This window comes from Danio rerio, chromosome 8, assembly GCF_052040795.2.
Source record: "Danio rerio strain M-AB ecotype USA chromosome 8, GRCz13ab, whole genome shotgun sequence".
Lineage (NCBI taxonomy): Eukaryota > Metazoa > Chordata > Actinopteri > Cypriniformes > Danionidae > Danio > Danio rerio.
In genome coordinates, this window is record NC_141028.1 from 39836976 (window position 1) to 39852367 (window position 15392).

Genomic DNA, 15392 nt, shown 5'->3' on the forward strand with positions numbered 1-15392 from the left:
ATATATATATATATATATAAACCTCTTTTTAGCACATTCAAACAAGAAGTATTAGCCCAAAGAGTGATGTTTAAACTCCTAAAAATTGTGCTTATTGCTTTAAGAGGCTTAACTTCTTTTTTTGGTTTATATTATCCTTTCGTTTCCCCTTGCTTCTCTCATGTGTTTGTTATATATTTAATACATAATTCCCATATTGTTTAAAAATGAACTATATTTTGTAGAGACATTATTATGTTTTATTTGTACTGTAAATTTTTTGTTGTTATAAAAAAAAATAATAATGATGATGACTGCATGTTGATGGGTCTTCATGACTGCCGCAACATTAAGCCCCAAAGCGTCTGGCTGTCCGGCTTGACGGCTCTGTTTTTAACTCTGCCCCCGCCTGCACTCGGCTAATCTTGCTGATCACTGGCTGCAGACATGGTTCAAGTCGAACGCATCTATTCATTCTTTTTAAGGAAGCAGCTCAAAAGAATCATTTGTCCAGAAATCAGGCTATACATATGTTGTGTGTGTTTTTGATTCACTTTTAAAAACCTATTCAATAGTCACATTCATTCTTAAATCTGGTGTTCGCTTGGCATGTTTTGACTCACTATCATCAGACCTCACTGGTGATATGTGTGTTTTTATTCACTTTAAAACACTGACTCACAAGTATCATTTGTTCAGGAATCAGACAACAAGTGTGGTTATAAATCATTTTTGAAGAAAGCAGTTCAGGAGATTCAAACATTCAGGAATAGGGCTACAACTTTAACTTGAGTGTTTTGATTCATTTTAATGAATCAGCTCATGAGAGTAATTCAGTGAGTACTACAATGTGTTTTGGATTCTTTTAAGGAACCAGCTCATAAAAACAATTCGTTGTGTGTGTGTTTTAATTCTCTTTTAAAAAACTTTTCAAAAGCTTTATTCATTCTTAAATCTGGGCTTCGCTTGGGATTTTTTGACTCACTATCATCAGCCTACACTGGCCATGTTTATTTTAATCATGTGTTCATGAGAATCCTTTGTTAAGGAATGAGACAATGCCAGTAGTGTGTGGTTTTGAATTACCTTTTAAGAAACCAGCTCAGTAGATTTACTTATACAATAGTCAGTTTACAACTTTAACCAAGAACCCTAAACCAGAACCCAGGCTACACAAGTAATGTGTTTTTGATTCTCTTTAAAGAACCAGCTTATAAGAATCATTCATCCAGAAATCAGACTTCACAGGTTGTGTGTTTTTGATTCACAGTTTTTAGGCATCATTCATTCACAAATCAGGTATTGCTTGGTGTTCGCTTGGCATGTTTTGATTCACTTACAGCAGAATTTGTTTCATAATCAATCTAGTCAATCCCCAAACCCACAAGCTCAAGCTTAGATTGATAGCAAAGCATTGTGGGATTAGATAGTCCTCCAGAACTAAGCATCTGATTCAACAGAAGAGACAGGCCTGCTTCACTTCAATAAACACCTGACAACCACACAGATCTCTCTCTCTCTCTCTCTCTCTCTCTCTCTCTCTCTCTCTCTCTCTCTCTCTCTCTCTCTCTCACTGTGTCCTCCCTCCATCTTTCTTTCATCTGTTTACTGAGTTTGGATCTCTCTCTCTCCTTTTCTTCTGGTTCTCACACCTCCGTGCCTTCCCCGTCTTTGACAGGCCACAGACAGGTTGACACTGCCTCATGTAGCCTTACATATCATTAGGGCTGCTCTTGACCACAGCCAGGCCAGGGGGCAGTGACTCTGAAAGCCCACTCAAGCCCAGCGCTGCTTTCCTCTGGGCAGCCCTCCTGTCAGGCCCCCCTAATACCTGGTCCTGCTTGGGCAGTCAAAAGAAGACCTTGCCCTTGTCTGTAGACTCCATACAAGCATCTGCTTATGTTAATCCTTTAGCATGGCAGCAATGTTTTAAATTAAATTAAATAAAAAGCTTTTACCTGCTTTTTAAAGCAAGAATAATCAAAATAAATACAAAATAGCAATGTCTTGTACTAGAACACTTACTAGCCAGATGTTGTCAACATCAAAAAAACTTTAATAATTCCTTGCATTTTTGTTTTTGCCAAATTATAAACAGAAACTAACAGTGGCATACAATAATCTTTAATAACATTTTTTTATTTTTATGCAGTACTATAGTAAAAACTATATTTACAAAAATTGCAGCTGCAAGGGCATCCGCTGGGTAAAACATATGCTAAATAAATAAAGAAACTGAATTAATAATAATAATAATAATAATAATAATAATAATAATAATAATAATAATAATAATAATAATAATAATAATAATAATAACATGTTTTATTATTGTAGTGATGATGTTTGCAGTAACATTTTATTATTATTATTATTATTATTATTATTATTATTATTATTAATCATAATAATAATAACAATAATAATACATATTATTAAAACAATAATGATATTTACAGGAATAATTTTATTTCGTAGAATTATTTAATACTACTACCACTACTACTACTACTACTACCACTACTACTACTACCAATAATAATAATAATTATTATTATTATTATTATCATTATTACTATCATTATTATTATTAAAAAATAATACTTATAATAATATATTACTGCAAATAATAATATAATAATAATAATAATAATAATAATAATAATAATAATAATAATAATAATACCATATAATTATTATTACTATTATTATTATTATTATAAAAATAATGATTTTTACAGTAAAAATGTTATAATAAATTATTTAATATTAATAATGATAATAATAATAACATATTATATTATATTATATTATATTATATTATATTATATTATATTATATTATATTATATTATATTATATTATATTATATTATATTATATTATATTATATTATACAAATGTAATTATTAAGTGTAAAAAATAAATACAAAAATTATGTGCTACCTACGAGGGCAGAGGAAGCACTAATGTTGATACATTAGCATGGCAGCAGTGTGGTCGAAGAAAAAAAAAAACAAAAGCAGGGGAAAAACAAAAGAGTCAAAAAGAACAGAAAAGCAAGCAGTGATGATGATTGACAGCTTGAGACTATGGAGGCTCTTTCTCGCTGTGCATTTGGGAAAATAAGACATTGAAGTCTTTAATTTTGGTTCAGTGAGAAAGCTGGAGTTTATTAGCGGTTTGTTGTGATTGTTGCGCTTCATAGTAGAGAGGCACAACTACAAACTCTGCTCCCTTTGTGCCCTGTTCAAATGCGTGCCTATCATAAAAAGTACACCCACAAATTGCATATTTCATTACCGACGAAGTGAGCGAAATGGAATTGACTTAAATTAAATAACTGGCAGGAATTTGCAGACGTTTAGCGACATTCAACTCCCATATTTCATTTTCGTTCTCAAACAAGTGTATCACTTTGTATTATGCACAGACTAAAATTACTGCCACACAGCACATTAAAGAGATTCTGATTAATGGCTTCCCTTTTTCCGGGTTGCTGGTCATGTTCGTAAATTCATTTAGGCCTGGGCTCATTCATTACTTTCGCTAACAATTTCTCTCTCTTTTTTACAGCAAACATTCACAACTTCTTTGAATGGGCCACTCTAGAAATTAAAATAAGTCAACCAAGCTTGTAAGTCATAAATTCAAATTCGTATTTTTGCAGAAGAAGACATTGTGATGTATTTTGCACTGCAGGCGGCCTGTGTGTTAGTAAGCATATGGAAATTTGCCCTGCGGTGTTTGCACACTGTGCACTGTATCTAAACTAGCTATTAGCTCGGAAAAGAACAGCTTGTAACATCTGGACTTGACTAAAACATCTGTCAGCAGGTGTTGATTACTGACCAAGCATTCATTGCATGTGGGGATACGTCTTAAATTCACTGTGAAAATTCTATTTATTTTGCCAGGACAGGCCAGTAAATCTGGTAAAGATTGAAACAACATTTTCCCCCAGCTCTCAAACGCTTCAACGAATCGTTTAGGTTGTTTTGCAATGACAAGATGTCCCCTTTTTTTCCAGGCTTATTTGTGTTTGGTGCGTGCATGCATGTGCATAGCAAATGCTCCTAAATGAGTAATTTATTCCTTCTGAATCACACAAGCAGGTCATTCATTTCCGTATCCTTGGTCACAACCGAATGCAGAAAGAGAGGAAAGAAGACTAATCAGAGCACAGAATGTTCTTCAGTTTAAAGGTCAAAGACTTCATGATTGATTCCGATTTGTTAAAATACTGGGTGGATAAACGTTTGTGATTGTGATATTTTGAGACTGGAGAAGGGCAGTATTTCAAGTTGGACAGTGATAAACTGATAAGCATAATGTTATTTTTGAAATTGCTGTAATATTAATAATATTTTAGTGAAAACATTAGTTTTTTTTTTTAAACCATTCACTGTTAAACCTTAACAGATGTTTTTACATTGAAATAAAGTTATGGTATTTAAAATAAGAAAACATTTATTTTATAGCTGCATGATTATTCAAAATCAATCCAACTTTCCTATTTTTTTCTTTTCTTTTGTTATAAGAAACACTTAATAGATTTTCTCAACAACTGAGAAGCTCTATGTATTTGACTTAAGAAACTACTTTCTTCTGCCATTGATTCACATCTGCAATTGACGTCAGAACAGAAAAAAAAAAAACTGTTGCTACTTTACAAACATCACTTTAGACCTAGTATTTGAAAGATTCTCTAGCGTAATGTTTAAAGTGATGACAGAACAGGTGATTTTGTTCCTATTTTAGGATAATAAGGCTGAAAGGCATGCAATACCATCAGTCTACAGATATTTCCCAGTATTTTTCTGTTACAATTGGGAGAAACCAATAATTAACCACCAAAAAGCCAAAGCAAAGAAAACGCTGCCAGACTACTATAGTATAAATACCTCCTTTTAGGTCTCTGTCGCCATCTTGAGGTGAATTGTCAAACGTCTTTGCCCTGCTCAGTATGACGGATGCTGATGGATGCTGACCAAATGTGTCACACGCCCCCTTTTGAGCGAGCTATTAGATCGCCCCCTAGTGGCTGGCTGCAGTACAAGTCATAAAGCCCGCCTCCACCATGTTAACCAACAAGAGTTCATCTCCCCAACCCCCAACCCCTAGGGACAAATATTCTAGAAACCAAATCTTTTGGAACAAATAGAGCTGAAAATGTTCTTTTGTATTTATATAGGTCATTTACTGTTGGCTTTCTATTGAAAATAATAAACATAAAAATGAATGTTAATTCTTCTTTGTCATATATAATGAAGGTATCAAATAAACCAAATAAAAATACAAGCAAAGAAAAAAAAAAATAAACTTCATACTTTAGTTGATGTATTAGTACATTAAAGTTTATTAAACAAGTTGATAAGGCCTATTTTATATAGTGCAGGGTTGTGCAATATCTTGGTTATATTTAGAAATATTGATGTATATTTTGCTAATATAAATACAATTTTTTTTTCCGCATGACAAACAGCTGTCCATGGTGTGTATATTTTTAATCCTGTTGATTGCTAATTAAAAATAAAAACCTTTCTAAAATGTATGTGTTGTTTATATGTTATTTGTTAAACTTTACAAATATTATTGCTACCACTGTGAAGATAATTTATACCAACAACTCATTATTAGAGAAATATGTTTGTGCTTTTTTGTTAAGCTCAGGCTAGAGTGTATGAAAGATCAATTATTTTGCAGTCCACCATTTTTTGTTTTTATTAAATTATTTCAAACATATTTTAAAAAGCTTACATCATACAGTTTTTAATAAATCATATTATTATGGGTTTTGAAATATAAGTGTTTATTTTTATTTTAGTGAGCTTTTGTTACAGTGCAGATACAGGCGTCCATATTTTATAGTCATTGATGCCAATGTGCTGTATCTCCATAATACTAAATATTTAAAATAGGCGCTATCCTAATAAATAAACTACATAACTGCATATAAACAATTACATTCTCGCCTAAAAAGCCTCAAAGATACGTTATGTTGTCCAACAACTGCAATATTTGTCAAATTGTAGTGAGTTCACTGTTCTGAGTTCGGATCCAAATAAAGGTTTAATAAGAAAGTCAGGCGAGCAATGGTTAACACAGGTGCAAACAGATGTATAAAGGCAATACAGAATCGTACTACAATAACAGGTGAGAGGTCGGAAGGCAGGCGGCAGACAGGGACAAAAAGACAAACTAGGCGAGGGTCAAAGCACAGGAAAAACCAAGACAAGAAAAACTAATTGAAATGTCACTTCCTTAAACAAGATTCAGTGACTGGAGTGAGTGTATATGCTGCTTAAATAGTATGTGTAATCAGTCCTTGACAATCCTGGTGGTGCGTGTGTAAGTGATTGTGAGTGTATTCCAGAAATCTATAGAGTTACGATCGCTGGTGAATATATATATATATATATATATATAACCCCAATGATAGTAATAATAATAATACTGATAATGTATTATTATTATTATTATTATTATTATTATTATTAGTAGTAGTAGTAGTAGTAGTAGTAGTAGTAGTAGTAGTAGTTGTTGTAGTAGTAGTAATTGTAGTAGTAGTTGCTGTTGTTGTAATATAGCTACTGAGATACAATTATCAAACTATCTGCTAAAACAAATATTTGTCAGTTTTCATTAAAAAAAATGTAATTTGTATTTATTTGTTAAAAAATAAATTTTTAGGTTGTTCTATTTCAGAATTCTGCAGTTAAATTAGTGTTACTTGCCATTTCATTGTTATTATTTATTTTTATTATTTTTATTTAAAACTATATCTTAAATTAATTTATAATCTTGGCAGTTTTTCAGTGAACAAATGAAAAGCAAACATATTTTAATGGTTTATATTTTAACTATGAATGGATTAGATTCAGGTTTGGTTCTGGAAGATTGTGTGTTGGCAGATAATAATTCTCACAAACAGGGTGCTATATATAATGGGTCATACGTTCGCCCTCAGATAAAAATTTAGAGTGCCTATCTGTGTCTATTTTGGTTTATGTCCACTTCTTCATATCGGAGTGTCTCATCAGTCTCCATATTACTTTCTGTCTGTGAGGTGAAATCGATGTTTCTGCTGGAGGCTTTGCTATTGAGGTTATGATAGCATGCCACAGCCAGTGCCGTCTACCAGAAAGAACAAGAGAAATATCACATGGGATACAAGCACTGCCTGCTCTGGAAATAACTTTGGCACTTCTTATATGATGCAATAGATTTGAAAGAGTAAAAAGTTGAAGTTCATTTTTTTGCGAAACAGTAATCAGATGTCTGTCAGCTGGTTGTCATTAAAGTTCTCACATTCATAGGTTCCTTCCGATGTCATTTTTATTTTGTGTCAAAAGTTGCTTGAGTCACACTGTAAAACTCACTTGTATTGTTTGAAATTGAAACATCAAATGACAATAGATCATAATGTGTCTGCAGGATTTTGTACACATTCTAAAATATCCAGCAACAGTTTTTTGTGGTCCAAACTTTAATCAAAGTTCTTTTAAAGGGGTAGTTCACACAATGGTTTAAATTTACTCTCTATTTAGAGATGGTTCACAAAAACTTGTTTTCCCTTTATAACATGCTAGTTCTATTGTTTTTAATGTAAACATGCTCTTGACCGATTTGTGTGACTATTATGCATGTGTCTCGTGTCTTTTGGAGCCCCACACATGTAAGTGCCATGTTTTTTAGACGCCTTGTGAACTTAAAATTACTTCACATGCAGTGCAGCTCATTACTGTCAGTTCCATAGCAGTGTACCAATCAGACAGTTCACAAAGAACATGGTTTTCCTTTCCAACATGCTACTGTTCTTATGTTTTGTTTTTTAATGTAAACGTGCTCTTGACGGCCTTGTGTGACTATTACGCTCATGTCTTACATCTTTTGAAGCATCACACATGTAAGTGCCTTGTTTTTTTAGATACCTTGTGAACTTAAAAGAACTTCACATATTCACAGTGGACCAATCAGAAGAACTCTGAGGAGGGGGAAACGGTGCAAGTTTCTGTTTAAAGGCGCTCATTGGCTGTTTCTTGATACCCTTGTGCTTTGTGGGGTTTTTTTTTGTTCGTGTGCTTCGAAACCATTATGTCTCCCATTTTATTGAAGCAAAGATGCATTTGGTGTGAATGAGCCCTTACTCATCCTCAAGCAGTTCTAAACCTTTATTAGTTTTCTTTCTACTGTTGAACACAAATGAACTTATTTTGAAGAATTTCAGAAACCTGTAACGACTGACTTTCAAAATAAGAACAGCAAAAACTATGTAAGTTAATGGTTACACGTTTTCAGCTTCTTCAAAATATCATCTTTTGTGTTCAGAAGAACAACTCATTCTAGTTTGGAACAAGTGAAGGATAAGGTAAAAATGACAGAGTTTTCAATATTGTGCACTAAAAAAATCCAACTTAAAAATAGTTCAAATTACTTGTTTTCATTTGTTGGTTTGGCAAAAATCATATAAAATCAAAAATATATAAATACTAATATGGTAGTTTTTTTCATAACAAAATTAAAATGAAAATTCAAATTTCAATAGTAAATCAAACTCTCGACACAGCTACCCAAATGATAAATCAAATGCTCAAATGATCAAATAATAAATCAAAATGCATTCTCAAATGAGAAACCAAATGTATTTGATATTTATTTTCATGAACAACTTACTAAAATACTGTAATAATTAAATGACAAATCAAATGTTTAAACTATTATTCAAATGCTCAAATTGATACAGCAAATTACAAATCTAACGCAAATGAAGATTGCCAATCATCCAGCCTGGGCGAAGCTTTAAGGCGGAGGAGTTTGGAGGCAACCACCAGTACCACTATGAGTTTTTCAATGTTTTGTGGTGGTAGAAGTTACTATCATTATTGATGCTGCTGTTTTGGACATTTCCTGTAAAAAATAACTACAGAGATAGTGTGCCCAAAACTGATTATTATTGTCATTTACTCACTCTGTTCTTTCTTCAAGCCTTATGAACATTCTGTTTTTATTTACTTGAGAAAAAGTCATAGACTATGTTTAGATCCTGTCACAATGACAAGCAATATAGCCTGTACAGATTGCTGGAGAACCACACACAGAACACTTTAATACACCACAGCTCCCGTAACGCACCTCACACACACACACCAGTTTCTGGTTCCTCCTGACAGCGGCTCATGATGGACTGATTATTTTGCCCTGTTTTCGTTATTGTTGTTTACAGTAGCCCTGTTTCCTAAATGATTTGTTATATATATATATATAGTCAGAATAAGTGAGAATTATTAGCTACCCTGTTTATTTGTTTCCCCAATTTCTGTTTAATGGAGGGAAGATTGTTTCAGCACATTTCTAAGCATAACAGTTTAAAAAACCTATTTCTAATAACTGATTTATTTCATCTTTGTCATGATGACAATAAATAATATTTTACTTGATATTTTTCAAGACACTTCTACACAGCTTAAAGTGACATTTAAATGTTTAACTAGGTTAATAACCTGAACTAGGCTACTTTTTAGCTACTTTTTAGAACTATTTTTTTTTTTTTACTATCCCTTTAAGGCAAGTCATCCCTTTCACCAACCATCTTGGTAATACCTCTGGGCAGCTAGTTTTTATCTAGTTTTTTCAGACAAGTATAGTTCTTATCTTGCTGAAAAGAGAAAGACTGAGACTTCTGCAATGTGTTTGTCAAGATTACATTTCATCAAATCTGACAGCTGTGGGATCATAAATAGCTTCTTTAGTTCCTATGCTAATTTACTTGCTGTTACTGTGGTTTCCAGGGATGCAAATTGGAGATTTAATTCATTTAGCAGCTACAGCAGATTTTATGTTCATGCTTTATTCCTCCATTTTGCCATTTAGATTTCATTTGATTTAATGTAACACTTAAAGTTAAGCTTTAAAAGAATTACAATTTAATATCACTTGTAAATTGAATCTTTGATTTTTAGTCTGTGCATTTTAATGTTTCATTTCTTATTTATTAAGATGGAACAGTACAATGTTTGGTTACATTTTAGTGTAATTTAAGTAACAATTACCTGCCTTTAATATATTAACTGTTTAGTAGTACGTAATAGTTTTTTTTAGTATGGACTCATTCTACATTTCTAATTATACCCAATACCTAAACCCAACTATCATCTTGCTATCTATCAATAAGTAGCTAATTAGTCATTTGAGATAATAGTCTCGGTATGCTTTTTAAAACCTGCACACAATGAATTATTTAGGCCAGGGGTACCCAAACTTGTATGTATGAAAGGCCAAAAATATAATTGAAAGCTGTTAGCTGTTGATAATTTCCTTACATGCATGATGCTTTTTTTTTTTTTTTTTTGGTAATTAGGTAATTTCCTAATATTTAAAAATAAATTGAAAACAATACTTTAAATTGTATTAACTAATGAAGTGTTTGTATATATATATATATACAGTTGAAGTCAGAATTATTAGTCCCCTTCAAATTTTTTATAAATATTTTCCAAATGATGTTTAACAGGGCAAGAAAATTTTCACAGTATGTCTGATAATATTTTTCTACTGAAGAAAGTCTTATTTGTTTTATTTCGGCAAGAATAAATGCAGTTTTTAATTTTTTAAACACAATGTTAGGGACAAAATTATTAGCCCCTTTAAGCTATATTTTTTCTCAATAATCTACAGAACAAACCACTGTTATATAATAACTTACATACAGTAATTACCCTTACCTGCCTAGGTAACCTAATTAACCCAGTAAAACATTTAAATGTCACCTTAAGCTGTATAGAAGTGTCTTGAAAAATATCTATTAAAATATTATTTACAGTCATCATGGCAAAAATAAAAAAAATCAGTTATTAGAGATGAGTTATTAAAACTATTATGTTTAGAAATGTGTTGAAAAAATTATATATTATATATATAATTATTAATTAATTATATATATATAATATATATAATTATATAATATATATATATATATAATATATAATAATAATTAATTAATTATATATATATATATATATATATATATATATATATATATATATATATATATATATGAATATATATATATATATATATATATATATATATATATATATATATATATATATATATATATATATATATATACTTTGGCCCAAAGGTTCTAGTTTGAACATCTCTGATTTAGGCATTAATTAATTCATATTTTATTATTAAGCTTTTATTTCTAGACGTTAAGCATTGACAAATAGTTAACCATTTTTTCAGCATTACCATAGATTAATAGACAACTGTAAGAAATGCTAAATACAGCTACAAATGCTGTATTCTTGATTTAATTGCACACTGTATATAACGTCATTAATGATTGCATATTCATATTTTGTTGATACATTTTTCATTACTTTATTACATAACTTGTGTAAGAGTAGTAATACTGAAATATTTTATCATATTATACTGTTTCGTAAACATTTGATGTACAGAAAATGTATTTTAGCTATTCTTGTATTTACCAATGTATAAACTGTACAGTGTTTTTGATAAAATTGCAAATACTATTTTTCATTTGATACAGTTGTAAAGTTTCATTTTTATATTTTGAAAGTAATATTTTTTTGGCCTTTTAATTGTCAGTTCTAAGTGATTTACAAAGCATAAATAGTCTTTGCTTTAGATGAGCTCACAAACTTTGTATAAGCCTTTGTATAAGCTTTGTAAGACTTTGTATAAGCATTGACATTAAGAGTAACTGTTACTATCTGCCCAAAAAAGTTGACATATAAATGTTCAATTGAATAATTTATTCATTAACTTACTCATTCTAAATTATTTTAAAAAGCACCAACAACTCTTATGTAGTCGGTTTGTACATAATGCAATACCTAATTTAGCAACGAAGAAAAATAATCAAAGTTTGAAAATGCCACAGCCATATCACCCTGCACCCAAGAACAGTTACTTACTGAAGCTAAGCAGGGCTGAGCCTGGTCAGTACCTGGATGGGAGACCACATGGGAAAACGAGGTTACTGTTGGAAGTGGTGTTAGAGAAGCCAGCAGGGGGTGCTCAACCTGTGGTCTGTCCTAATGGCCCAATCAAAGTGAAGAGGACACTATACTGTCACTGGGCGCCGTCTTTTGAATGAGATGTTAAATTGAGGTCCTGACTCATCCCCATGGCACTTCTCATAAAGAGTAGGGATGTAACCCTGGTGTCCTGAAAAAGTTCTTCAATTGGCCCTTCTAATCAAGGCCTCCCAATCATCCCTATCCACCATATTGGCTCCATCACTGTCTCTCCTCTCCACCAAAAGCTGGTGTGTGGTGAGCACACTGGCACCATTGTCAAGTGGATGCTGCACACTAGTGGTGGTGTGGAGAGACGCCCCCCAACCCCCCCCCCCCCAATGATTGTGAAGAGCTTTGGGTGTATGGCCACAAACAGTAAATGCACTATATAATAAACATTACATTGCAATCATTTAGCAGATTATAAATTAAGTCAAGATTACAGCATATGTATTGTACCGGCATACAAATGCTTTTAATGTAGAGTTAATGCTTAAACAAGAAACTATTTGCTAAGGCTTAATAAATGATTCCTATAGTGCAATTGTTATTAAATGTTACCAAAGTCATTGTTAAAAGTGTGAATTGTTTCTTAAAATAAAGTGTGACCCAACATTTTAATGTCACCCATATGTCATACCTGAAAATAAATATCCACATTTTGGTATCAGTCAATGCATACTGCGCATACTGATGCATCTGTGCATCTTTCTTCTTTAAATACACCCACCTACATACATGCAACTATCTCAGCTGGATCTGACACCTTTTTTTTTCTCTGTCAGTTACAGACTGTCGAATCCTGGAGAATCTTCAACGCTACGCTTCCCCTACTTACCTACCCGTTAACTATCAACTCCTCAACACAGAATCCTCTTTCTTCCTTAAGGAGGCCACCCAGGACTTCATGCGCAACTCTAGTTTCCTTTCCAGAACGGAACTGTTCTTCATCCAGCAGGCAAGGAAGCCTCCTATCATCAATGCCACCTATGGGACCCTTGCTGTGGAAGAGCCTGTACCTTTGGACCTCCTCCAGATGCCCGGTTCCTTTGTGGCATCCACAGAACTCTTCACCTTCAATTGGAAAGTTCAGACCTTTGTTCTTAACGAAAGGATTTTCCTAAACAAACCTAAAGTTCAGGTCTTGTTCTACATTTCTGGAAGAGATTGGGATGACTATAGTGCAGTGGACAAACTCCCCTGCGTACGGATGTTTGCTTTTCATGAAACCCAAGAGGTCCACGGGAGCTGCAGGTTGCGAGGTGACATGGGCGTTTGCGTTGCTGAGCTCGAACCTCTTCCTGGGTGGTTTGCACCTCCTAGCGTCGTTCCTGGTCGACAGAGAAATCCGGATTCGTCCGAAGGAACACCTGTAGAGTTGTACTACAGTCTCCGTGCCCCAGAAGCAGGGGGGTGTCTTTCTGAGGAGTTAGGCGTCCGGAGCACAGCTCACTCAGATCAGGAAGGAATGTTTGGATCACCGACTTCTACACCTATGAGGCACATCGGGAGTGTACGATTATTCCAGAACCCATCTCCTCCGGAATTATCAGAGCAACGTTTGGATGGGAATTTTGCAGTGTTAGTACCGTCTGCTCCAGTTCGGCAAAGGGATACTGTGTCAGCGTATGTTGCAGCTTTGCCGTATTCACCTGTGGAAATGTTCACTCTCAGGTAAGAGCTCTTTATATGCAAGATCTACAACCGCATGACAACTTTGCTGTGCTTGCAGATATAGTAACTACCCACATGAGACCTTTTCTAGAAGGGCCACTCTACAATAGAGATGCTTTCTGTAATGAATGCCATATGTAGCTGCACTATTTATGTCATGCTGTACTGACGGTGCCTCTAAGATTTTAATTGGGGATGCGAAGGTGGTTTGTTGACTTCACACATTAGAGGGGGTGCTGAAAAAACTAATTCCATATAAGCAATATTTTGTTCATAGCACATTGTAAAAAATGATTCCAAATTTTAAGTTTTTTTTTTTTATAAAATGTGTAATGTACTTGGTTTTCTGTGCTTTTGCTAATTAAGAAAATCTGTGATTTAAGTTCACTAAACTTAAATGTTAGTACAGATAACTTAAAATTTATGTTAATATATTTCAACTACATATTTTTTACAAAAAAAAAAAATCTTTACGACACTTACCAAATTATTCATGTGTGTGTGCGATTGTAAATCGATCTAATTCGAATTTTGACGTTATTACACAACCACTTACTTTCCCTCCTACACAAAGTAAAAGCCCCAGGCAAAGAATTAACTGAATAACCTTTGAATGGTTCTGCCTTATGAGTGAAAATATTAGGAGTCTCAATAGGAGTACAAAAAACATAGGACGAGCCCCCAATTACATGTAACGCCCCGTCTAGGGGTAAGGACGCAACATGAAAGGGAAAACGGCACAAACAATGCCGCTTAAGAAAATATGTAGAGATTTTATTTTCACAGTGATTTTCTTAATTTTTTTTTTTTACTTCAAAACCTGACCAGGCCAAAATAGTAAACAAAACAATTTAAATTAAAATTCCATCTAACTTCCCAATTTTCAGCAAAAGAAAAAGGTACAAAAGAAAATGGCGTCAATCTCCCTACTTACTATCTACAAATATTTACAATACAAAAAGAGCAGAATTAATACGTAAAGGGACATAACAAACATGCAAGATATGCTTACTTAAAAATGTTAGAAGTCCAGGTTACTTGAAATGCGTAGTTTGACCAACTATTTACACTAACTCAATGAAATAAACATTTTAAGGTGAAAATACGTATATAGTTAGTAAATAGACTTAACTAAGTCAGTGCAAAAAGATGCCTAATTATGTAAAGTTTTATTTAGGCCCATAGGGCAGCTCATCATTTGTTGAGATTAATGGTACGATTGCTGCTCATGTGTCCACTGGTATCTAATAGGTAACATTGTTATTTTTTTAGGTAACGTTTTTCACATGCTTTAAAAGAAATAGTGACAGCCATTTTGCGTTAACCCCTCGTATTCGACCCTCACCTTGTTGCTCCAATTAAGGCTCAAATCAGCAATTCTGGCAGTAAGCAGTCACAATCTAGCGCCTGTTACACAATTGCACTGTTAACAGCTGACTTTTCCTCGTGTGATGCTGTTCTCTCCAATCTGGATTCAGATTGAGACGGTCATGTTATTACTGAGTTATTCTGAAGTGAAATTTGTTCTTACTTGATGTTAAATAGCACTTCATCCTGATAGCTGTTGATAATAGTGAATGTTAATTTTTACTGTAAGTGTGCCTCGTTCCCCTATAATGTTGATTGCTTTTTAAATACTTTTGTTAGGTATTTAATGTTTCAATAAAATAAAAGGGAGAGGAAAATAA

The 15392-nt window shown here is 33.1% G+C and overlaps 1 protein-coding gene across 1 annotated transcript in view; it reads left to right on the top strand.

The window, feature by feature from the left end:
• si:dkeyp-14d3.1 overlaps positions 1 to 15392 on the top strand; it is a 592968-nt gene that overhangs the window by 159557 nt on the left and 418019 nt on the right. Inside the window, exon 2 of the mRNA XM_087265101.1 lies at positions 12816 to 13704. Coding sequence (XP_087121227.1) covers positions 12816 to 13704 — 889 coding nt within the window. The remainder of the gene's footprint in view (positions 1 to 12815; positions 13705 to 15392) is intronic.